This window comes from Xylocopa sonorina, chromosome 4, assembly GCF_050948175.1.
Source record: "Xylocopa sonorina isolate GNS202 chromosome 4, iyXylSono1_principal, whole genome shotgun sequence".
Classification (NCBI taxonomy): domain Eukaryota; kingdom Metazoa; phylum Arthropoda; class Insecta; order Hymenoptera; family Apidae; genus Xylocopa; species Xylocopa sonorina.
In genome coordinates, this window is record NC_135196.1 from 14,601,927 (window position 1) to 14,625,741 (window position 23,815).

The 23,815-nt window shown below is 39.8% G+C and overlaps 4 protein-coding genes across 5 annotated transcripts; 3 read left to right on the forward strand and 1 right to left on the reverse strand.

Annotated features, from left to right (window-relative positions):
* The first annotated feature begins 251 nt into the window (after positions 1 to 251).
* Pgrp-s3 (peptidoglycan recognition protein S3) lies at positions 252 to 1,538 on the forward strand. Its single transcript, XM_076893637.1, has 4 exons — positions 252 to 366; positions 653 to 862; positions 1,088 to 1,206; positions 1,312 to 1,538. The coding sequence occupies exons 1-4, from the start codon at positions 314 to 316 to the stop codon at positions 1,494 to 1,496; spliced, it is 567 nt and encodes a 188-aa protein (XP_076749752.1). The 5' UTR covers positions 252 to 313; the 3' UTR covers positions 1,497 to 1,538.
* Positions 1,539 to 2,434: 896 nt separating this feature from the next.
* On the forward strand, positions 2,435 to 6,109 carry Tango6 (transport and golgi organization 6). Its single transcript, XM_076893674.1, has 8 exons — positions 2,435 to 2,600; positions 2,682 to 2,808; positions 2,864 to 3,095; positions 3,163 to 3,696; positions 3,971 to 5,179; positions 5,253 to 5,457; positions 5,520 to 5,671; positions 5,737 to 6,109. The coding sequence occupies exons 1-8, from the start codon at positions 2,540 to 2,542 to the stop codon at positions 6,034 to 6,036; spliced, it is 2,820 nt and encodes a 939-aa protein (XP_076749789.1). The 5' UTR covers positions 2,435 to 2,539; the 3' UTR covers positions 6,037 to 6,109.
* Rab3gap1 (RAB3 GTPase activating protein subunit 1) lies at positions 6,081 to 23,112 on the reverse strand. Its single transcript, XM_076893675.1, has 14 exons — positions 22,825 to 23,112; positions 22,436 to 22,718; positions 22,198 to 22,334; positions 21,711 to 21,924; positions 21,138 to 21,546; positions 20,855 to 21,069; positions 8,203 to 8,260; positions 8,043 to 8,130; positions 7,776 to 7,920; positions 7,497 to 7,677; positions 7,271 to 7,370; positions 6,859 to 7,178; positions 6,536 to 6,739; positions 6,081 to 6,469 (listed from the first exon to the last, which is right to left on the reverse strand). The coding sequence occupies exons 1-14, from the start codon at positions 23,018 to 23,020 to the stop codon at positions 6,242 to 6,244; spliced, it is 2,778 nt and encodes a 925-aa protein (XP_076749790.1). The 5' UTR covers positions 23,021 to 23,112; the 3' UTR covers positions 6,081 to 6,241.
* On the forward strand, positions 8,913 to 20,717 carry Haf (leucine-rich repeat and fibronectin type-III domain-containing protein hattifattener). Of its 2 annotated transcripts, none has more exons than XM_076893676.1 (7): positions 8,913 to 9,021; positions 16,943 to 17,817; positions 17,893 to 18,208; positions 18,279 to 18,850; positions 18,912 to 19,344; positions 19,418 to 19,594; positions 19,683 to 20,717. In XM_076893676.1, the coding sequence occupies exons 1-7, from the start codon at positions 9,018 to 9,020 to the stop codon at positions 19,964 to 19,966; spliced, it is 2,661 nt and encodes an 886-aa protein (XP_076749791.1). In that variant the 5' UTR covers positions 8,913 to 9,017; the 3' UTR covers positions 19,967 to 20,717. The 2 variants fall into 2 exon arrangements, with proteins under 2 accessions (XP_076749791.1, XP_076749792.1); XM_076893677.1 differs by lacking the exon at positions 8,913 to 9,021 and adding an exon at positions 16,549 to 16,653.
* Positions 23,113 to 23,815: the final 703 nt, after the last annotated feature.

The following is a 23,815-nucleotide window of genomic DNA, read 5'->3' on the forward strand; positions in this document are numbered from 1 at the left end:
AAGGAAAAAAAGAGACATAAAGTAAACAAAGAATGCTGATTTGTAGTGTATGCACTTTAGTCGCATAGGATATCTCTCGGCTGTGACCCGAAACATAACGAGCGATTTCTTCACTCTTGAATATAATATACACTTCTGTTATCTTCTCTATGAAAACGTGTCCTCTCGTGCATCGAAAAGTCGCTCGTGTTCATCAAGTTCGTAAGTGTCTGCAAGTGAATAATCTTTCTACTTTTTCGAGCGGAAATATTCGAGCTCGGATAAAAAAGAAGGTTGATTTTACCAAAGTTTCGTCGATCCGTTTAAAAAGAAAATGCAAAAATTGATCTTTATAATTCTTCTTCTCCACGTTTTTAGTGCTGGTAAGTTATCATCCGATGACCGATAGGGAACGCCATTATGAGTAACTATAATGAAAAGATTACTTAATCAATGGATTTGCTTTTCTTAAATCTATTAACTTAAGAAAGTTTAAGTGTCCATGTTAAATAATAATGGTTACACAAAGACTTTTATGGCACGACCTTCGAATAACTGTACATCGTATGCGAGATTCTTGAGAGTTAGATTATGGCCGCCTAGAACGAAATACTACAAAGACGTCATCAATTTTTGAAGGGAAACCTAATACAATTATTTACCTTTTAGTTAGAAGCGAAAGTTGTCCGAAAATCATAAAACGGAGTCAATGGAGTACTGTTCCCGCCAAAAGTGTGAACTACTTGATCATTCCTGTTCCTTATGTTGTAATTCATCATACTGTTACTCCAGAATGTAGTACCAAAACTGAATGCGTTTCTAGAGTCGAAAATATTCGCAGTGTCCATATGGATATCAATGGATGGCACGACATTGGATACTCTTAAGTTTCCTCTTTAATTTACAACTATGATGCTTCACTCGAAATACTCGGAAATAAAAAAATTCAATTCTTTCGATCGTTAAAATTAATCAAAATTTAAACTTAATCGGATTATTATTATTCCAATTACTGAATTTAGAATTATTATCTAATTATATTCGAAGTGTTTCGAGGTTTCGAGTATCTAATGTTCTTCATTCATCGTTTAATATTTTTATTAAACAGATTTGTAATCGGCGGCGATGGAAATGTGTACGAAGGTACCGGCTGGAATCGGGAAGGAGCACATACGTATGGATGGAATAAGAAATCTCTTGGAATTGCTTTTATAGGAAATTTCCAGGGTATCTCATAATTATAATCCATATTAGAATTAATTACGCTTTGTTCCTCGACTATAGTTTTCGTTGCAATTAATTCCTTTCTAAATTGCTAATTTTTTTGTTCAGATAAAACAGCAAGCAGTAAAATGCTAAATGCTGCGCATAAATTAATACTTTGCGGGAAATCGCAAGGAAAGCTTAGAGAGAACGTTCGTGTAATCGGGGCCAGGCAAGTTGCTGCTACCGCAAGTCCTGGATTCGAACTTTATGGGCAAATTCAGGATTGGTCCGAATGGGCTGCGGAACCGTAAACCAGGTTCCATCGTGTACGATTTTTACAATATCTACTTGATACGAAAATCAATAATAAAGTCAAGCAATAAGATAGAATGTACACACTTTACATTTATATTATAAATTTAATTAAAAAAGTCACCTATCATATGAGATGTCAATCTTTCCATTAAAAATTATTCCCTATCCTGATATAGTAAGCGAAGGCAAGAAGACTACGAATTGTCCGTTTTTTGCATTCTGCAGTTACAGAAGCATAAGTTCTATTTCAATCTTCAAGTCAGCTTTCATGCAATTCCTAATTACGAAAAGATAAGAACTTTTAAAATGATTGAATTCGTTTTAAATATTTTTTTTTACGCGGCGTGTAACACTAACGCATGCGCAGCCAGAGGTCGGGTAAATGGAGTCCTAATTTATCGACATTTACCCTATATAACATGTTGCTTACGAATAAATTTTTTTTTCATGTTTTTCTACAGACAAAAATATGTTTGTACAATAAAAGCAACCCCAATTTACTAGAATTATTACCAATTTTACGACACACATTCGAATCACGTATTATTCTGTTATATACTGTCTGCAAGTTAACCTCTTTTTATACCAGAATAACACATGCAAGAGCTTGGGAGAAATGCCGATGAATTAGTGTTTTATTTACCAACATATATAGTCCTTTCACAGCGTCTCTCTTACACTTTCAGCACTGAACGTGTGTTAGTGTTACACACCACGCCAGAATCGATGAAACTCAGTGTATTTACAAGTATTTGTAGCCACACTACAGTACACAGAAAGTAGTACGATGAGCTGCTGTGACTGTGCCATGGCTAATTTGTGAGCTCTAGATTCTGGTGTAATAAAATTAATAATAAAATTTTCCAGTTATTTAGAAGAAAAATAACAATAACATACAACAATAATAGTTATCTAATAAAATAGTACCTATAGATTTAATTCTTTATATTACTTGTACTAGCACTTTGTTCAATGATTTGTTATGCCAATGTATGAGTGTTTGATATCTTAAATGTAAGAGAAATTAGCTTAAATAAAAATGGATAAAGACCACCACGAAATATTGCTTCATTTAACAACAGTTGATAAAACTGAGAATGGTATGACGATATGTTTATTATTTACAAAAGAGAAACCTGGTAAATGAATAGATTTGAACGAAATTTTTCTACCCATTGCAGCTGAAATTCAGGATTTCGATGATAAACTGCGGCACATTTTAAAAAGAATGCAACCGATGTTAACAGAAAATGATACAAAATTTGTGGCGAATAACAGCAATGACGGAAATGAATCTTTTGAGATTAGGTAATGCTAGCTTGCAAAATGCATTTTCCATAAATACAAATATTTATATTTTCAGATATCAGTATGTACGTACTGTTGTGTGTATTTTAAAAAATATAAAAGAGTCTGGTTCAAGAAATGATGAATTCTTATTCAGTGTAAAGGATTTCCGTATTCTAAAAGTTTGCATTGAACTAATAACAGCAATAGGAATCATACCTCATCTTTTGCCTGGTGTTGGAATTGACATGACTAGACTATGTCCGAAAGCTTTACTGATATGCGAGGAGAAACTAACAGATTTACAAGTATGAATTATAGTTAATGCAACTAGTGAGGGGATAAGAATTAAAAAGATGGTTCTTTTCATTTTAGAAATACGAAAGACTATACTTTACAGTTGATTCTCTTATGCAGTTATACAATGAAACAATGTTCCGTCCTGCGATACTTACTCAAATAGGTCCCTTATTGGCTGCACTTCTACAATTATGTTATGCTCCTTTGTTGAAACCATCTACAGAATTGTCATCCATTGAGCAAGATAATATTAGCAAAGATAAATTTATAATGACTGTCGAGTTATACGATAAATTGAAGAAAGATCAGGAACATTTTAAATATTTACTTGGAGAATTGCTGAATAATTGTCCAATGTCTACAAGTATGAAAGAATTGATGGTAATCCTTGGTACTAAGGGAGCACCAAAATGGCTTCAACATGAAACTCGTAAACATCTAATAGAGCAACTTATGGAATCCAATGGAGTTGTTTCCATCATAGCTGCTGTTTGTGAAGATATCTTGGATCTTGGAGAACATTGGAATAAGTTAGACACTATTTCCAGATTAATAGCTACATCACATGGAAATAATCCTGAACAATATTACAAATCCATATGTTCACAAGTATATTTTACAAATTAGTTTATTATTATTATCAGTTTACCAATTTAACACTCTCTAGTATGTGATTTCTCAAAATGCTGAATGCATGAAACTCTTCTTTTCACATCCATCAAGTTAATATTTATACAACGTTCTTCAGGATTCTGTATTCAGAGTGTTAGACTGTTGTGAACTAGATAGTTGTTTCTTTCATGTTTCTGCATGAACTACATGATGAAGTAAAGTCTAATAGTTGAAGGCAATATATTCTAATTCAATATTTCATATGTTTCAGTTATTAAATCTTTTAACATCACCACAAATCAAGCATTCAACAACATTAGCAAACTGTTGTATTACTGCACTTTACGAGTACAATCCTAATGTTTGTATTAAAAATATTATTGAAGTTATTTGTGATCCATTACTGGCAAATGCAAAAAATGAACAGAATGTGAAGAAAGACGAGGATGAAGTAGAAAAATGCATTGAAAATCTGACTAAATGTTTCATTACCGTGGAAGCTAAATTTAAACAATTACCTTGCAAACTTTTAATGGTTGTAGCTGTTCCTTTATTCTCTTTGTATAATAGTGTCAGGCAAAGTCCTTGTATATTAAAATCTAAAATTAAACAGCTTATATTGCGACTTTTACATGAAGAGTCATATAGGAATGATCTTTTTGCTCAATTTCTTGGTCACAGTGCGATTAGTAATTCTAAAAGTCAACGTTTAAAATCAGTATTTGGACCAACTGGTAGGATTGAAATTGTAGGAATAGACAAAAGTTGCAAATACCAAGAATTTTCAGACACCTTATTTGACTTAACATTTAACACTGAAACACTATCGATTGATTTATTTTCTTACTTATTAAAATTCTTGTCCGATTCTACAAATTTCGACCCTAAAGAGGATGCTCAGCATTTATTAGAGACTGAAGATGATAGAATGGACAAAATTGATGAACAATTAGCAGCTGTAAAACTGTTATCCACTTTAGCTAATATGTCTGCTGTGCAGCAAGCGCAGATCGAAAATCCGAAACCAATATTCTCTTTTATAAGAGTATTGTTTAAACAGTATGTTGAAAAAAGGCAGAATTCACCAGAAGATGATGACTGTGAAATCTTGTATGTCGGTTTAATGTTGATGAAAATGATTTTAAGTGAAAGAAAGAAGCCTTTAGACTGGACAGCATTCGATGATTTTGTAAAATTCTTGAAGGAATGCTGTGCACTTTCAAACATTCCATCCCAAATGTTGTTGTTAATGAAAGAATTGGTAGATCTGATTGAAACTCACGGTCGATCAGAACGAAAACATTATCAAGATCTTTCAGTGGATCGTAAACCATCGGATAAATTTGAAGAAGCGCTTAGAGATCTCGCGGATCCGCTGTTACCTGTGCGTGCTCATGGCCTGATATCTCTTACCAAGCTTATTGAAAATATGGATCCATGTGCTACTGCTAGAAAAGCGGTTCTTTTGCAAATATTTAACGTTGGTAACAAAAATATCAACTTTTAATTTTAACTCGTAGTATATTTCATATACCGTGTATTTTATGGTACAGGAAAATTTGAAGCACGAAGACTCATTTATATATCTAGCAGCAATTAATGGCCTCTGTGCTTTAGCCACTTCGTATCCGCAGGTGGTTATTGAAACGCTAGTACAGGAATATATCAATATGCCACAGCATGTTTCAGCTGGAGAAGTAACAGTAGAAACTAGAACTAAATTGGGTGAAATACTTGTAAAATTGACGAGATCTTTGGGTACGTCCTTCTTCTCGAGAGATTTTTCGTTTTTATAACAATTTTAATTTGTCATCCAATAGGTGAAATGGCATCGACTTATAAAAATATTCTGATAAACGGATTTTTATGCGTCACGCGAGATCCGGATTCTTTAGTGCGTGCTTCTAGTCTTTCCTGTTTAGGCGAACTATGCAAAGTATTAGGCTTTCGAATAGGAGACATTGTCATCGAGGTATGTTCACGTAGATACAAAAATTATGTATATGTGTACATAATATAATATAAAAATATCTTTAGGTAATTTATTGTATTACCTGCATTGTGAAAACCGATAAGGCACCTGAATGTCGACGAGCGGCAGTTATGGTTAGCACATTGTTACTTCGTGGCCTCGGCAAGGATACGTTAACTACTCTCGGTAAAGATTTAGTCGACTTGTATCGTGGACTTAAATATTTACGGGACAACGATGACGATCTAGTGTTACGCTTACACGCTCAACTAGCTCTGGAAGAATTGGATCATATAGTGCGAGACTTTCTCTTTTCCCCCCCAAAACTTGAAAAAAGGATATTTTTGTTAGGTTCACCATTCTAAATGCCATTTTGATGGAAATGTTGTTGAAGAACGTCTGTAATTCGTTTCTAATAAAGAATATTTATATTAAAAACTCTTTCTTAACAAACAACTTTCAATTACGTTTAATAGAAGTTTCTGAAAAAAAATTACTGCAAGTATAGCATTCTTTAAGATCCTGCAGTGTCCAGTACTTAGTGACTCGAACCAAGTTTTGAAGTATCAACTACAAAAATATTGTGTCTTCCGAGAAGAATCCAGCTAAACGAATATCATCTCGCTTAAGACATGCGTATAGCCTTTGTGGTAATGGTGTTGAGGTCGGTGATGGTCGTGGTGTTATAATGCGCAAAATAAATTCTTTACAACAAGGTTCCGGAAATGTCTTTAACTTACTATCTCCGTTGCTTTCTATTTCAGGATTACTATTGAGCGTAGTCATTACGAGAGCAGCCTGGAACATATAAAAATGATCAATGAAATATTACTTCCTTTAAATATCCAAGTATTTAAATTATACTTTTTGAGCGTCTCTAAACATTGTTGTTATTCGAGAACCGATATCTCCTCTGGATCCGTCTGGTACTTCAACTTCCTTTCCTCTCATTAAGTGGATTAAGAAAGAAGTAAATTCTTTAGAATCATCGTTTCCACCTAGTTTATGTTGCAAGGAATTTACTTGTGCCACAAGAGCTTCTACACCTTCTATGTCTCGAATAATTTCCTGAAATGCATTGCTCTTTTACTTACAATATTTGTTTTCTTCAATAGCGTAACGTGTAAAATATAAATTAACGGATAATGATGATTTATGATCCACGTTGTACAATTTAGAAGTACTACCTCGTATACGTGAAGTTTCTGGTGAAGAGGCTTCGTAGCGTATTGTAATTTATTAAGTATACTGAGCGCGACATCAGGCAAGTTTGGTAAAGCGTCTTGCTTTTGTTCGCTTAAAGTATAAAGCGCCGCATGAGTTAAAGCTGGTAAGAGAAGTTGTGCAATTTGGCCTATTCTCTTTGAATTTAAAAAGTGTAAAGCTTTCTCAGCCTCTCTTGTGTCATCGAATAATCGTTTCTGTCGATGCGCCGGTACAGGCTGAGCTGAGTTCCAGGTTGTAGACCACGGATTGTTCGGAATCAACATTCTCGCTGATAAATGTCCTGTATTGAGTAAGTAATAGCATTATTAATGTGTAAAATATCTTTGTTTTATAAGTTTAATTAAAGAATAAATAAGGAAGTTAATAACGAACCTGTAGGTTGTCCCCATTCATCTGTTCCATCGTCCTCGACCCAGTCCCTTGGGGAATACCAACGAATGAAGTCTTCTAATACTCCTCCAGGATTTGCTGCCTATGTTTGATGATTACTAAATTTTATATACCTATTTTTTTTCTTAATTTATTCACATTACTTGCAATAACTGTTTTTTTAATAATCATTCATGATATTGCATACGTTACAGCAACGTTATTATACCTTGAAGGACTCCATATCAGACAATAGCGAGGCGCTCATTAATCTGGCACGCATTTCTGAAGCATGTTTATCAGTTCCTAGCTGCATCATTACTTGAGCATCTTCCTCGAGTTGATCTTCTGTTTTTGGTACAGGATCTTGCGTTACCGGCAGATAAAGAGGATCCCCGGTTTGAATCAATCTGAATAATCATTTGTAGTAGTAATGCATGCTCGTTTCCTTCGTTTTTAAATAATAAAGTAGTAATAGCGAAAAAAGATAGATTTATATAGATTTTACTTGAGCGAAGGATGTTTGGCTAATCTTCCTGCAGGTTTATTCCACAACAGATGTTTCGCTTTCGTCTGTGTTCTTGTCGTCGAGTCGTCCTCATTCGCTGGTTCCTCGCTGGTGCACTCGAAAAATTCCTCTTCGTCCGATTCCGCTGTAATTGAAGAGAAGTCGATGCATGAATTATAAAACTTTGTTACGCCACGCTTTTTACTTTGAACATACTATTTTTTTTTTATAAATAAACATGACCAAGCGTAAATCCAACAAGCATACCTGTTTCGAAGTCGTCAGTATCTAAGCTCTGAGACTTATGCGCTAATTCCTCCCTTGCTTTTTTCTTTTCGATGCAACAGTTCATCATCTAAAACAACAATGTACAATAAATAATTCATGTACGGATGTGTACAACGAATACATAACGAAGGAACTTTACCTGAAGCTTTTGATGCAGTATACATGTTCGCACAGAATCCGGAAAGCCTGGACTAACTCTGAAATGAGACAATATTTCTTTGATTACTATTAGACCAAGATAGTCACAGTTTCTCCATACAGTCACTGTAAGTTTCTATCTGTTATGCGTGAAATTAATTTACAAAGTTCACACAGAAACAACAACGCTATCCGAGTATGTTAACGCAACAGACGTTAAATCAGTAGCATGGTTTGGTTGTTCGCGGTCGAAGAAGAACCATCAAGGACTCGTTTTTTGTATGGCTCGCGTACTCTATCTTACCCTACCTAGGCCAGCACCGCTACGAGAGAGAGACACGGTTCTAGAGGGGGTCGAACAGCGGCGAATTCTTGCAGTCTAGTCGAAGACCGCGATGCCGATACCACCGGGACGAACTTAACGGTTCTCAGTACCGAACGTGTCGCTGTCCGTGGATCACGCGCGTTTCCATCGACCCTTCGGGACGAATTTCAACACGGACATCGTCCGAGTCGTGCGAGCCACGCGGCCATTCGTATGCACGAACAATAGAGATAACCGAAGAGGCATGCGACTGGAGATTTTGAAAGTTCGGGCCGTTCGTTTCGGGAGGAAGTAACAAACAACAGGTGGCATCAACAGAAGCCGACCCGACGGCATTCCTCGCCCCGGGGCGTTCGTCCGCGTACAAAATAGACCGCTTTCCGTTTCTCCGTGCGCGTGATTCCCTTAGAACTCCTGGCTGGGAACGAATTTCGGCCTGGCCTACCAACGCGTCATGGGCCAAAATCGGTTCTGAGTAAACGCTGACAAATATGAGTAAGTAGAATCCTACGTCTAAATTATCTCTCTTCTTCAATTGTCTTTCTGGATGTTCTGTTATAAAGCGGTCTTACGGTCGTCACGCAAAACTATCTCTCTATCAATTATAGGTATTATCTGTTGGGAAAAAAAAGTATGTACAAACGAAACGTTTATTTTATGAACAATCTCTTGTAAATTACCAAGTCGAATTCGCGTTTTCCGTAAGCGTGGGTGTATTCTTGTCATCATCATCATCATCATCAGCAGCAGCAGCATCATCATTACCACCACCATCATCATCATCATCATTATCATCATAGTCGTCATCATCATCGTAGCACTCCGTTTCATTAAAACAATACACACTTGTCCGCACGTTTATTTTCCATCCGTTAACGTTGATCGTGCAAGCGATTAATATCGTCATTATCGTCATTGTCCTGATGGTTGAAACGTTTGAAGGGGGGAAAAAAATGGAGGAAATTAGCCGTTCAGAGAAGAACAAAAGCTGATCTATAAATTTTCCCAATGGTATCGCATACGTAGAGATCTCTCTGCCGGTTTATCCCTAGCTGCCTCGCTGAACGCGTATAATTATATTACACCAAGCGAGTTCCAAAGGGTGAATGCACCTCTACGCGCGTACCTCATGGGTACCGTCTTAAACGTGTACTGGCCGACCTTGAACCATGTAGTACACGAGGCCAACATATATGTACGGTGTGCAGTACACTCTTCTGTGAGTACACGGACGATGTACGTAGCAACGTTGTGAGGATAGAGTTAAAAGGTGGACATCTTGGTTCTCGTTGATTCCTGTAGTAGTCTAGTAAAAGAAAAGTAATGCAAAGTTTCATCTGGAATAAATCAAAAACTCTGAAAGATTACGAGCAGTGTTCTTCGAGGATCTCTTCTCCAATGAATGATGATCAACGCGAAAAAGCTGATTAACGTGGCTGTAAAATAGCGTTATAAGAGAAAAGAATCTTGAAACACGTTACGTGCTGTTCCACATAGTTTTCCGCTAAAAATCGGAGGCTATGATAATTCCGTCCTGTCTAGCAACTATTACGAAGAAATTTCTACAATTTCCTTGTGCAAAGTCCAACAACCGTGGCGATACTGGCTCGCTTGCCCAGTTGCTTGCTCGCCATGACCATCGAACCATAGTGTTCCTCTGTCTTGATTCTTTTATTCCATTACTCGCACTTCGTTACATTCCGAGTAAAAAAGACGATTGTAATATCCAAGTATCGACTGCTGTGGTGTAGAATGAAACCGATATTCTTCATTTGCGTCCTGAAATTAAGTGCGCTGGCATAATCTTCTTTCTTCCAACTTCTTTTCCCTTTTACTAGGATCCTGTTTAGCTCTCTTGACCTTCATATTTTTGCCAAGCGACAGAAAAAGATTACTCACCGCTCACAATTCATTAATTCAGTATGAACGACTCGCTTAATTTATAGCAGGAACGTGTTTTGCTCCCGCGAAAGAGCAATGCCGTCTAATTAAGCGTAACGTCTTTTTGTATTACAAAGGCGTGCACAAGAAACGAGAGCATAATGTAAGAAGAAAGGAGACGAAACAAAATCGTAAACTATGTAAGTACCATCGCGTGGAGCGAGTCCGGCTAAATGGATCAAGTTTCGTTCGCGGTTTAGATCACAAAGTGCTGCTCCGTTTATCGTCTTCGGCCTAGCCTTTCCTCCTCCTCCTTTTCACCTGGCCAGGAAAAGATTGGCAAGCGCAGAGCACGCAGATCCTCAGCCCTGTCGAAAGCAATTCTATCGACGGGCTGGGATCTGGAATCGCGGCGTGTTGCGTTCAGAGAAAGGTATGTCTGACAATAAGTAAGCGCGCCGGTGCGCGTGAATGTTCCGCGCTCGAGTTTTTCGCGTACTCGGGAAAATAAACCGCAGAAGTGAATGTTAATAAACGATGGATTTCTCCTTTACGACCACGGGAACCCTGAAACGAGCGACTGAACTAGACGACTTAATCAGTTAATCGTTTGTGCAAATTTTCCTCGATTCAGCTCATTATACGCGTTACGCAGAAAATAACTGATTTTCCTTTTCCCTTTAACAACTTCACCGCGTTAAATTATTACGGATACCCGGATTTAAAAGTCGATGAACGCTGACCTAAATAACCTATCCCGTGATCGAGGGAAAATGAGTTTAGCCTGAACGCTGCGACTCTCATTTCCGGAACCGCTTCTTAACTTCCGTCATGGGAACGGTGGCATAGCTAGGTAGGCATATTTGGTGCTGACCGATTATCGCCAACCAACTGATCGATAAAAATTCACCGATTACATCATCGTTCGACGCGTGGCCATTTTACCAAGGTCGTAAACATTTATACAAATCTTTCGTTGAACTGAAAATTCTCATTTTCAGTGAACACATTTCAATGTAACGCCTGTGCATGCTACACGCAGCTAGTGAAGGTAGGGAAACGCGAGAAAAGAACGACGAAGCGAACGACTCGAACGCTAAGTCGTCCAGAAGAAGGTTCACAGTTACAGAAACGATTGCTTTACTGCTTGCGACGGTCCTTTCAATCCGGTAATTAGCACGACGTTACTCGCGACGATTTCCTCGTTATTGTACCTCCGTTTTTCCCTTTGTCCGTTTCACGTTCAGCGGTTCGTTACGTAGGTATATCACGTTCTCACGACGCGCAATGGAACGAACCAACATTACGTACCTCCTGCGTAATTCGTATGGTTCGTTCCTTCCTTCACCTTTTCCGGAGGAAGAGAATTCTGCAATTTATCCGTGGCCCGATCTGTACGGTATTTACGAATTTTCTACCAATAAAAAGAAACGGCGGAGACACTCTTACTTTATCTGGGATGATTATTCTCTCGATCTTCGCGATCCATTAATTTTAATTCTTTTTTTGTCTCTTCAGCGTTGATTAAAATTTCCTAGTATGTAGAGAGACAAATTGCAGAGGGTAGCGTAACGGCTGCAGTCGAGTCTATGGGAGCCTAGGCTCACGAAACTAGTAGAGCAACATTGACACCATTTGTGGTAAAAATAGTGGTTAGCAGCGCGCGCTTCGAGCAACAAGCTACGTAGAATGCTGCTTACGGAAGATCATTAACGCCTAAAATGTCCATTGCTTTCTAACGGCGAGAGACAGTGAAGTTGTTCCTGAGATTTACCTAGAACGACCCATGTGAATTCAAACTTGGCCATCTACTTTCCATGTGAATCTCAGTTTTTTCACTGTTTTCTGGACCATTTACATTTGCATACAGATATCACGCATGTGTACGCGTGTTATAACACTAGGCACCGCCTATTCATTGAGAAATGAAGCATTAACAATTAATCTCTTTCCTAACACGGATAATTCCTGAACGATCGAGGATGTGGTACTCATTGGCTGCGGACAGAGTGTTCAATTTCACTTTGATCTGACGTTACGCATCGCTATACCTCCGTTCGAGAGTAACATCAGTTAACCGCTTTCGATTCGATTCCGATATTACGTTACGTAATTTGCGCTCGTTGAGAAACTTAACACGTGTCCCAGCGTTTGATTTCTTGAATGAATGATTGCTGCTCGGAGACAAGCAGAACCAATGGAACACCGGTCATAGGAATGGCACGTTGCGTTACCAGTAATATCCTGTCCTGTCAGTGCATCCGCGCCGTTCGTGGAAAACTCGATGTGTTATTTCTTCTTTCTCTCTTTCCCTTTTCTTTTTTACCGGAGAGTTTCAGCAATGTAATCGTCAGTTACGAAATAAAGCTGATGTTGCGCGGCTCGAAAACCACCTGTGCGCTCTCCGCGTCGTTTACTAGGAGTGTAGTGTGGCAATTTTCCATTTTGACTCGATTTTCTACACAAACGAAAATGATACGGATGTAAATTCTCAAACTTTCAAATTGTAGACTAACTGGCATTGATATTGAACACCGTCGAGGTCTCTGTGGAGTCTTATAGAAAACTATTCGTTCACCGTGGCACGTTTGCTTAGTGGGAGATGGAGCGGGTAACAGTACTTGGACGGTTTCGTTTCGCATACTGTTCCAACTGCTCGTGCGAACCGTTACAAAAATATGGACTCCACGTCGAGATAAAATCCGATGCTATCAGTAATTTACTGGACGAAGATGTTGGAACGTTATGTTCGGATGAACAAGTTCAGAATAATCACAGTTTCGCTTACTTCGTCGACTTCTCCTCTTCTTTCCTAGTCTGCCGTTCAAACGGAAAATTGAATGGGAAGAAAGAAAGCGCGCAGAGAGTTTGTAACAGGATCCCGTACAGGTGAAACTGGTGAAAATGGTGTTTGGCGTTTTATCAAAGTTTCTACAAATTAGATTTTCCCTAGTTGCATATTTAAATAACAATTAACTAGAATTCCAGTACCGTTAAAGAAACTAACCTGCCAATGTAGGTACTCGCGTAATTCCTCGTGAACAGTTATTTTTTTGTACTTTAAGAATAGCTCAAGCGAAGTTTGTTCTCAATATATTCTCTTTTAGCCTGGCTCACGATTTTCTTCGATTTCTTCAAATGAGTCTCTTCGATGCATCATTCTTTCTTATGATTTTCCGTAGCTCTCAAGCTTCTTCTTCCTGCTGACTCTTCTTTTTTTTGCATGTGGGAAGGAACGTGTCGTAATAGTTGCGAGGAAAACGCACGCAACGTACAATTTTTGTGTCGGCTAACGTGAATGACACGTGAGAAAAGTTGCGCGTAACTTAAGTCGACCGGTTTCGCGCTCGCGCGGGAATATTCGAATCCGAGTTTCCACCTTTGTTGTTTTACTTCCTAGTTAACAGTGGATCACGTTCGAGAAGCGAATTACAGATTTCTTAGGTTCGTAATTCGGGAAGAGGTGCAGAGAAAAATTACGTGGACCTAGTGGAACGAGATTAGGACGACGGTTAGAGTCGAAGAAGGAAAATAGAAACACGCGTGTTGCGTTCGTGTGTACGCGTGTATTATGGCCTTTCGGAAAATATAGAACAGTACCGTGAGAACCGACAAAGCATTGACACTGTGGCCAACCTGTGGCTAATAGTAACGCGGTATCGGCATTCTAACGCTCGTTTTATCTTGCATAGATCTTGGTTAATAACATGGCCCGCGATATTTCGTGCTTTGGAGGAAGACGGAAAATCGAAGGAGAACGAAAGTGAAAGGCGCGAATTCCGTTGGTGGCTACATACATACGTACACACGAAACGACCACGTGCTTTCGAAGTCTGCATATGTATATACTGTCCCGATACAAACCGTACGAAATTCATGTACGAAAACGTGACCGTGTCATCTCCAAATTTTCTCGAGATCCCTCCATCTCTCGCGCCATCTTTACCTTCGATACACGTACGACGTATCGAACGTTGTTCTTCGACCTTAGAGTCGAATGATCTTATCTGTCCTCGATCCATCGAGGACTGACGAAACGTTGCTTTAATACGACTTTCGATTTGCGATCTTCTTTCGACTGATTCGATTCGATAATATAAATCGAGTGGAGAAGATTAGAGATCAAAGATCGTGTTAACGCAACGTTGGTTCTTAATGGGCTCGCGCGAAATCTGATACGATTTCTATTTTTCGCGAGGATTAGGAGATAATTCGCGAATAAGAAGTCGAAGAGGAGTCATCGATATTGTCGCCACGGGCAACGATTAATTCTGTTGTTCGATGAAAGGTCAACCAGTCCAAGTACACCGATGGAATGCCGCCGCAGCGGCAACAAATGATCTCACAATCGGACGGACTTGCAACCATCGCGTAATAATGAATAACTTTCACCCGATGACGATTTTCATCATCTGGAAAGAATGAAGTTAGCTGTGACTATCTGAACTTCTACGGTATTTTCATCATGCGTCCTGTTGCGCCTACGTTATCGAATGAAATTAACTTATCCGTTACAGAGTATCGTATTAGTACCTCCTCTGCTCTTCATTTGTTAACGACTTCTAAATTTCTTCGACAATAGCAAGGTCTCCAGCAAGGTTACTACTGTACGCACACTGCTGGAATTGCGGTCTGTCACAGTCTGATAGGTTCGCTGATTAATTAGGATGTTAATTGCTTTCCCATCCGAGCAACCGCAATTAGATGTGATTTTTAAAGAAGAATTTATGTTCTCAGGCTGCATGGAACTAAAGAGACTAAATCTTTCGCGTCTCTCTTTTAATGGTCTCCAACTTAACAGTGATTCATCGATAGGATTCCGTTCGTTCGTTCGTTCTCACCTTTTTATAGTTGCAACAATTTTTTCCTGATTTAAGTGTATCTTAAGCAATCGCGTTAGCGGCACGATTCGATAATTCCATCGTCGATCTTAATTACAGAAACGAAAACGGGTACGTAAGAATTCAGCAAATCCCTTTAACGAATCGTTCGTGACGGGGTCTTGGTAATAATTGCATAGCTACGATGCGAATTGGCTGGACGATAGACGATGCTGATGACGGTTTACAAGCAGAGTAAACGGCGCGCGCTCCTGTGCTCCCATTAACAAGTATTCCGAGGCCCAACGGCGTGACGAGCACATTAATTAATTAGGTATTCCGATCTGTCCTTATTCCTTCCACTCGATCCGTAATGAGACTCGAATCGTTGACTCCGCTCTAGAAATTCGACGATCCCGCCGAGAGGATAGCTTCCGGAATCTTCGTTTTTTTTTTTTTTTCTAACGCCGCTCGTTACAGCCCCATTAGACTTTACACGCTGGTGGGTCGTTACCGGCTTTACAGGTCGGCAGCTGTGTTTTAATTCGTACGGCAAACGTTTCATAATATGCACGATATTACGGTTACCTGCAGTGGCATTTCAGAGAGAGAATCAGCAGGAAACGAAAGGAACAGAAATAGATTGTGTTTAATAATTAGATAACAACCTGTAGGTAATTAAAAGTCACGGATTATCTGATCCGGAAGACGGCTGTGTAAAAGTAAATTGCACAAGAAACATTTTCACGGCTGCACGTAAGACGTAATTACATATTCTGCGGCTAATAAATGGTAGGTATTAGTTTGAAATAAACGAATCGCCCCAGAATCGAGCGTAACTTTCGAATTTGTACATCGCACGGTATTTTCAATCTTTCAATATATCTATCTGTGCGCGATCAAGATAAAGCGCAACATGAATTGACGATTAAACTGTTGGAAAATTTCCCGTTGCCTGGTTAAACGGGTAACTGCTTATTGTTAGCTGGTACTTTTACAAAATCAGGGTCGTGATTAATGGAATCGCGCAGACATTCTTTCTAGAGACATTCGAAAGTGCAGAGCTCTAGGTAATAGAAAGGGAATCATTAGGCGAGCGAAACTTCAGTTTTACCTAAACTTTAGTTTCCTTTCGATCTGTAATTGACTTACTTGTTAAATTGCGCCAGCCACCGAATCTAATGGAACTGATACGTGCTATCAGCGAAGTTACATTTATTCGAAACTCCAGCTTTCTGTAACATCCTAAACCAGATCCCTGAGAGGCCAATTAATTCATGGGAACAGCGTGTACGGGCACCACCTCGGTAGGAATTCGTACACCGTTGGTCGAGTGCCATCGATAGGATTCATCGAGGCGAGGACACGCGTTTACTCCGGCCATTGACTCGTAACGGGTTCAGTCTATGGATCTTGGTTTGTCGCGGTTCGTTTAGGCTGCACAACTTTACGTCACGGCTCTCAATGACCGTTGTATCCCAGTCCTACATACGACGCGCGCTGGCCGTTTTTCCTTTTCCTTCCTGCACCTTAAGAAATACTTTATAAATCCGTGCACGAGTTGACCGACGGTGGGACGAAAGGGCGAACGACAACGGACACTTTCCATTGCCAATTACCACTGACTAAGATACGGTTCTTGACAACGGTCGGTCTCGTTACACAGAATACATTGCACAGGGAAGAAAGGAAATGATACGTTCGAACGGTTCCAGATATACGTCCGACGGTGGTGTTGCTGCTACTCGCAAGCATAATCGCTACCGTGGCAGCAACCTCCAGTTGTCCATGGGCGCGACACATGGTCGACCTCGAGAGCTCCTGCATCTGCAACTACAATTTGGCCCGGGAGCTGTCGGTGCAATGCGACATCGTCGACTACGAACAACTTCTGTCCGCGATGCGGCATCACGCGTCCAAGACCGTCGTGGAACTGTTCTACATAAACAACAGCACGATCGGGACCCTGAGGAACGGTTCCCTCGCGTCGGTCGAAATCAAGAACATGCAGCTGTCCGGCTGCCAGATCAAGACGATCGAGCCAGAGGCTTTTAAAGGGCAGGAGTACTCGTTGAAAAGCATCAACTTGAAGGACAACGAGCTGACGGAGATCCCAAGCGTCACCTTGAAAGCGCTGAGGAATCTCACTGTGCTGGACCTATCGATGAATAAAATCACGAGGGTGAACGATAACACTTTCATAGGGTTGAAATTGATCACGCTGAAGCTGTCTGATAACGAGGTCACCTTGGCGCCAGCGGCGTTCCGCGGATTGGAGAAGTCGTTGAAGAATTTGAACTTGAAGGGTACTAAACAGAAGAAGGTGCCGGAAGCGCTCAGGGGTTTGAAGACTCTGGCTTTCCTCGATCTGTCGCAGAACAGTATCAAAGAGTTGCCTGGCTCTGCCGGCGCGAAAGCTTTCGAGGGGCTCGAATCGTTGACCGGATTGAACCTTGAACGGAATTTGATACAGAACATTGGCCCAGATGCTTTCTATGGGGTCAAGAACACGCTGAGCTCGTTGAGCTTGTTGAACAATCTTATCCCGGACTTCCCTACGGCCGCCATCAACACCGTTCAGGATCTTAAGGTGAAATGCGTTAAGCTGAGAGACTCTAAACGTTTATAGCTGTGCAGGCGAAAAAACTTCATTATTTCTATTTAGGTATTAGATATTGGATTCAATTTGATAAAGGAGCTACCGGTGAATGCTTTTCAAAAGAATCCATCGATAACTCTGCTGGCGATCGACGGAAATCCTTTGTCAACCGTTCCAGAGGAGGCCCTCGCTCGATTGAACGGGACGCTTCGGGGTCTCAGTTTAGGAGGTCGATATCTGGTCTGCGACTGCAGATTGCGGTGGATCGTCGAGTGGATAAAGATCAAAGATCTGCAGGTCACCAGCCGTGAACGGAAGCCGCAGTTCTGCGGAAGTCCACAGAAGCTGCAGGAGAAAAGCTTCTACAACATCGATCCGGAAGGTAACATCTAAAGTTCTTACTTGTAGCATACTTTTAATTGGATACTATAGAAACGCGCTTCTCTCCTTAGAAATGTCGTGCGAGAGGCCTCCGGAAATAATTGGAATAGGCACTGTAGAAAGCGTGGACACCAGAGAACCCACGGGGTCCATTAGTGTGCCCAGCAATGACAATCCAACTACCAGACCATCGACCAGTACAGCAATTGCGACGACTGCAACTACGTCGACCACGACACTCGCATCTTCTACGACGGAGTTCCAACGGACCGAGGCTACGTATTCGGTTACTCCGAAGACCATCACCAACAGGCCAACGGTAGCGCGAACGGGAAACGTGGTGATAATGAGAACAACACTGTCCCCGCCGAAACATTCGCAGGAGCATCTACAACAGCATCAACCAAGACCACCGCTGGTACTTGGTTCACCTCTTTACAAGTCGAAATCCAGCGACAAAGAGATTATCGTCAAGGACGTGCTTAGACAGGACAATGCTGTAATTATATACTGGGACACGGAGACGACGAATATTTTGGGCTTCAAAGTGATTTACAGATTATTCGGTGATAACAGTTTCAAGCAGGCACCACCTCTGGAGGCCAGCGAGCGAGAGTTCAAAATTAAGAACGTTCCTTCCCAGGTAAAGCTTCTCGCTCCTCTCGTATGCGGGGCTGCTGTTTTATTTGTTGTTCATTTTGTAGGAATGTATCGTAGTCTGCGTAGTATCGTTAGAGGAGACCAATATCACTCCAGCGAACGTGCCCTACAATCAATGCAAGGAAGTGAGGACAGAAAATTCGCCTACGTCCAACATGGATAAAATTACCATCGCTGCTAGCGCGGCGATCTGTGCGACCATAGTGGTCGCGGTGATCATATTCATTGTCGCGAATCGACGAAGGGCGAGGAAACTTCATACGCTCCACAGTATAGATCAGACGAAAATGGGAGGACCAATTACTGGATTACCTGTTAACTGTTGTTCCAATGTTGGCCCGACGCCTAGCCCCGGTGGACCGTTGTCATCAATGGCTACTCTTAGTGCTTATAACGCTCAGAAGGAATGGGACCAGGTATCGGCGTACAGTAACAGGAGCATTCCAAGACCAAGGATATTTCCTATTGATCGGCAAGGTAAATCGCGTCTCCTTTGATTGTATTATGAATGAAAGGAGGAGAAAATAAGAAAATTAAAATGTACTCCTAGGTTCGATAACTAGAGGCTCCTGCATCGACGACGTCAGATCTCAAGGAGGGCATTACAGCGGGAAAGTGTCGACACGATCGGTAGTCGACGGTCAATCTCAACACAGCTTTTCCAATACATCAACGAGATACTTTGGAAATAACACTTTATCCTCAAATCTTGCTAACACGAGATCAGGTTAGACTAACAAATGGACGAATAAATAAATCGGATGAATAGATGAACTCTTCGATCGTTAACATTTGTATCTTTTTCCCTTTTGAAGAACTGAGACAATCTCGGCAGTCCTTAGCGGCAGGCTCTGATAGAATGTCGCGTACGAATTTCTCACCCAGTCATATGCCATCCCACTCTTCATCCAGGAGGCAAAGACCAAGATCGTGTAATCGTACACTGGAACAAAATCCACCGAGACCAGGCAGCCGATATAGCATAGCCGATTCAACGCACACTCTAAACAATTACGAGGAGAACAACTGGACTGATCATGATATGGATATATACATGGCACGCAATCCAACCACGAGGACTGGTTTAATGCCTCTCTGATTCGGTACACCGTGTGTGTACGGTTTTGCTCAAACGTGTTCAGTGACATTTTACTCGTCGAACGCTTGAATTGCTCTTATTCACGTAGATGTATCATATAACATGACATTTTTAAAACTTTTACACAGAGTTCGTAGGTAGCATAGCGAGTAAAGATTCGAGATCCACGTTGTTACAGGTATTACTGTGTAATATATGTAGTAACGTAGCAGTACGAACAGCAACGTCTCAAACGTTATAGCTTTAAGAAACTAGACGTAAGAAAAAAAAAGAATGTTTAAAGTTGCACATTTATAGATATGTACTGTGTGCTTGAACAAAACGTTAAGCTTCGATTGGTTCAGGCATACGATCTCTCGAAACAATTATAGGAATAAGTCGTAAATGAGTCAAGATTAATGCGTATGAGTGGTGGATGTGTTTTTTTTATCCAAAGACTGTATCATAAACAAGCGTCTATCAGAACCTGTATTACGTTCAACGTTACGTTCAACCTTAGTACTTTTTGACACGTGTTTGCGAGAAATGTACTGACGTTAAAAGTGTTTTGTAATATATGATATACCCAGGTAATGAGATTCCTCTGCCAAATGTTAGAACGATTTTGTACATTTCTAAATAACAATAATTCTCTTTATCAGTATTAGAATAGAAAATCGAGGCCGAACATATTCACTATACAGTCAAGCTGAATACATTATTATTTGAACTCTACTCTGTAAAGTTACTGCTAATAAATTAACAATAAGGTAACACACAGTTTCTCATATCCCGATTATATCACATATGGCATAAAACTTGGCAGTACACGATAACTTTTGAAAGTAAGAATTCACTTACCTTTTATTTTTCACCGTGTAATTAATTAATAAAATAAGTAACACTTACCCAGGGATAGGGATGCTTCTTTCCCATCGAAATCTAATCTCTTGGACAAACTCGTACCACAATTGCGCCAATGCTGTTGCCCCACCGAGATTATGAGTACAGTGAGCTGCAACGATCGCCAAACGCCACACTAAACTATCCATCGCACACGTCTTAACGCCTTTCCATTGATCTTCATCCACGTTACATATCGTCGTATCACCATATTCAGCTTTCTGCAACGTTAATTATATTTTTTCATATGGCCACGTCTCTCAGAATTGCTATGTTAAAAGAGACTTACCGAATTCTCTTCTGCGTCGGGAAATAAAAAATAAAGTATTGACAATAATATTTCCTCTGGGATTGGTCCTTCTACATTCTTATTTTTCATCGCAGTGGCTTTATTAACGACCGTTGAAATCGTTGGTATTTTAGACTCTGTCAATATGTTAAAAACCGAGCTCAATGCTTGATCCTCTTGTTGCGAATAAATCACTGCATCTCCAAGCAAGTCTATCATGCTCTTTTGATTATTATAAAGATGTAGAAAATCAGTTAAATATTCTCCGAGCAAACAAGCCGGCGAAGAAACCATTTTCACTTGCACAGACCATTCAGGCGCTAACTGTGGCTCTAAATCTGTGAAACCTTCGCTATCAACTATAACATTCTCTGACATTTCAGGCCATGTAGCAAACAAGTGAAGTTCCCTACAACAATTTGATCAAATGAATTCCATCAATTCACGAGCGTAACTATTTTATTTAATCCTTGTGTACCATATTGAAATTAATGCCAGCAGTTTCAGCGCTATGTTTATTTGAACAGTACACAAGGGTTAATTCATTTCCTTTCTATAATGTAGCAATCTTACGCAATTGGATCGTATGTTGCTCCAAATGGAAGCTTTCCAAGTTCAGCCACGCCTAATGTTTCTCCTTGCATGAAATCAAAATCTGGAGGTTCTTGAGTCCATGTACTGTTAGTCCAGTCTTTTAACAGATACGAGAATCTTACAGATATCATCACTGGGTCCAATCTTACTCCAGAACTTCCCCCAATTTTCTGTTTAAATAAAGCAAGCAGCCCTGAAAGTAACAGATATTGTAAAACAGTTATCGTACTGCAATGAAAATATGGTTCTAATTGTGTACAACTGTTGTATAGTTAATTTTATCATTTGTACAGAATGTCTCGGGGGTGGATAGTGCGAAGATAAAGTTGGAACATTATACATGTTTTGTGGATCTCCAGAAACAGATTTATTAGCATATATTCTTACTTCTTTCAGATGGTTTCAGTAGTGCAATTAAACAAAGTAGACCAATAATGTATTTTTGTTTTATAAACTGTATTCATACCAGTTAGGTACTTGCAGTGTGAGGGTACTTTTTTCAAATGTACCATATCAAAGTGAGTACAAATTCCTTTGCCAATACTAGTCCCAAGATACATTCTCTGCCATGGTTCTTGTACCTGTACTAGTGTAGGTATATGACTAAAATTGAATTAAAATCTTCATTCGTTTTCTGTGTAATCATTCAAAAATTAAATAACTTCATTGCGAAGTAACCATTAGCAAACATATTTCTCAATTACCAATTAGCGTTGGTCGCTGCAATTGCAAACGAGCTAAGCAAAATTCTAATTTTAGTCTCATCCATTACAGAATCTTTTTTCAACGATTGTAATACAAGGAATTCTCTGATTCCATAATAGCGAGCCACCACTAAATGATTCTCATCGATTCTAGCAAAATCATTCGAAGCATTCAAAGCGTCCTTGTGACATTGTACTTTCTCCTCGTCGCTTTCTTCCAAAGTACCGTCTATGTCCTCGTCATCTAATTTCAATTTGAAGTGCTTCAATGTAAATTCCGCATCTGTGACAGGAAACAGTAAGAGTTTAAGTCTCTTTCATTACTAATTACACAATACATGAATGTAATTCTATGAGAGAGAAGTAATTGTAAGTACGCCTAAACGAACCAGCGAAATAGAGCTTCTCAGATTTCTCATCCCATTGACAGTTGACAAAGTCACCAGACTTCAAACAATTACCAATTTTTCTCTTAGGCAACTTCCATTCGTGCATAATTTCCTCCAGCCGTGCGATGAACACTTCCCATTCCGAGGCCGTTGTAAAATCATGATGATAAAAGTCTTCAATTTCAATGTTATTCATTTCCTGAAATGATGAGACAGTTTAAAGTGCGTTATATACGAGCGAAACGTGTGGCCCATTCAACATTAAATATATTTGACGTTTATTCATTATCCATCGAGCTGTGACTGTTTACAAAATACAGTTGTAGAGTGCACCAAAATGCTTTTCTAAATATGTGAAAGAAAGGAAATTTGGATCATATTTGGAGATCCATACTTACGTGGAATTTAGATCATATTGATTGAATTTTCATTTAAATTTCTTCTTCGTCAATCTACTCGATTTAACTAGATCGATTATAATTATGAACTTCCCAGACAACACAACAAATCACATAACATTTCAAACAGCACCATACTGAAAACCTACTAGCGCCATCTGTTGGAGAGGCGCTGAAACTGGTCGATCATTAGTTTCACTACTTTACGCAGAGATGGCGCTAGTAGTTCTTGAGTAGTTCACTTCGCCGTCGATAACGATGTGCGACCAGTTTGAGCACTTTTCACAGAGATGGTGTCACGGGTTCCAGAGTAGGGTCTGCAGCATCTGTTTCACTCTTTCTTATTGCTTTCTTATATATCTTTCTCTCTCTTACCTCTAAAGCGGGAAATATAAAATAGATTACTATAAAACTATTAAAATATATGTCCTGACAGCACAATTTTGTCACAATAAGAGCACTGTGATGTCACTTGCGCCGCGTGACATCGCTTCCATAGCAATTTACGTCTGTACTCGTCGATGGTTGTGATACTAGGCGGTGCCAGCACGTTGTGGAACACCATCATGGTACCGCTAACTTATCACGCCTGT

Bases quoted from the DNA above. Each gene is read 5' to 3' on its own strand.
- Haf (XM_076893676.1), top strand. The intron at 19,345-19,417 runs GTAAATCGCGTC...ATGTACTCCTAG, and splicing joins ATTTCCTATTGATCGGCAAG to GTTCGATAACTAGAGGCTCC. The intron at 19,595-19,682 runs GTTAGACTAACA...TCCCTTTTGAAG, and splicing joins TCTTGCTAACACGAGATCAG to AACTGAGACAATCTCGGCAG.
- Tango6 (XM_076893674.1), top strand. From the start codon at position 2,540: ATGGATAAAGACCACCACGAAATATTGCTTCATTTAACAACAGTTGAT. The intron at 2,601-2,681 runs GTATGACGATAT...TACCCATTGCAG, and splicing joins AGTTGATAAAACTGAGAATG to CTGAAATTCAGGATTTCGAT. The intron at 5,672-5,736 runs GTATGTTCACGT...AAATATCTTTAG, and splicing joins TAGGAGACATTGTCATCGAG to GTAATTTATTGTATTACCTG.
- Rab3gap1 (XM_076893675.1), bottom strand. From the start codon at position 23,020: ATGAATAACATTGAAATTGAAGACTTTTATCATCATGATTTTACAACG. The intron at 7,371-7,496 runs GTATAATAACGT...CATCAAACATAG, and splicing joins CTGATATGGAGTCCTTCAAG to GCAGCAAATCCTGGAGGAGT. The intron at 6,740-6,858 runs GTAGTACTTCTA...AATGCATTTCAG, and splicing joins AGAAACTTCACGTATACGAG to GAAATTATTCGAGACATAGA.
- Pgrp-s3 (XM_076893637.1), top strand. From the start codon at position 314: ATGCAAAAATTGATCTTTATAATTCTTCTTCTCCACGTTTTTAGTGCT. The intron at 367-652 runs GTTATCATCCGA...CCTTTTAGTTAG, and splicing joins CACGTTTTTAGTGCTGGTAA to AAGCGAAAGTTGTCCGAAAA. The intron at 1,207-1,311 runs GTATCTCATAAT...TTTTTTGTTCAG, and splicing joins TTTTATAGGAAATTTCCAGG to ATAAAACAGCAAGCAGTAAA.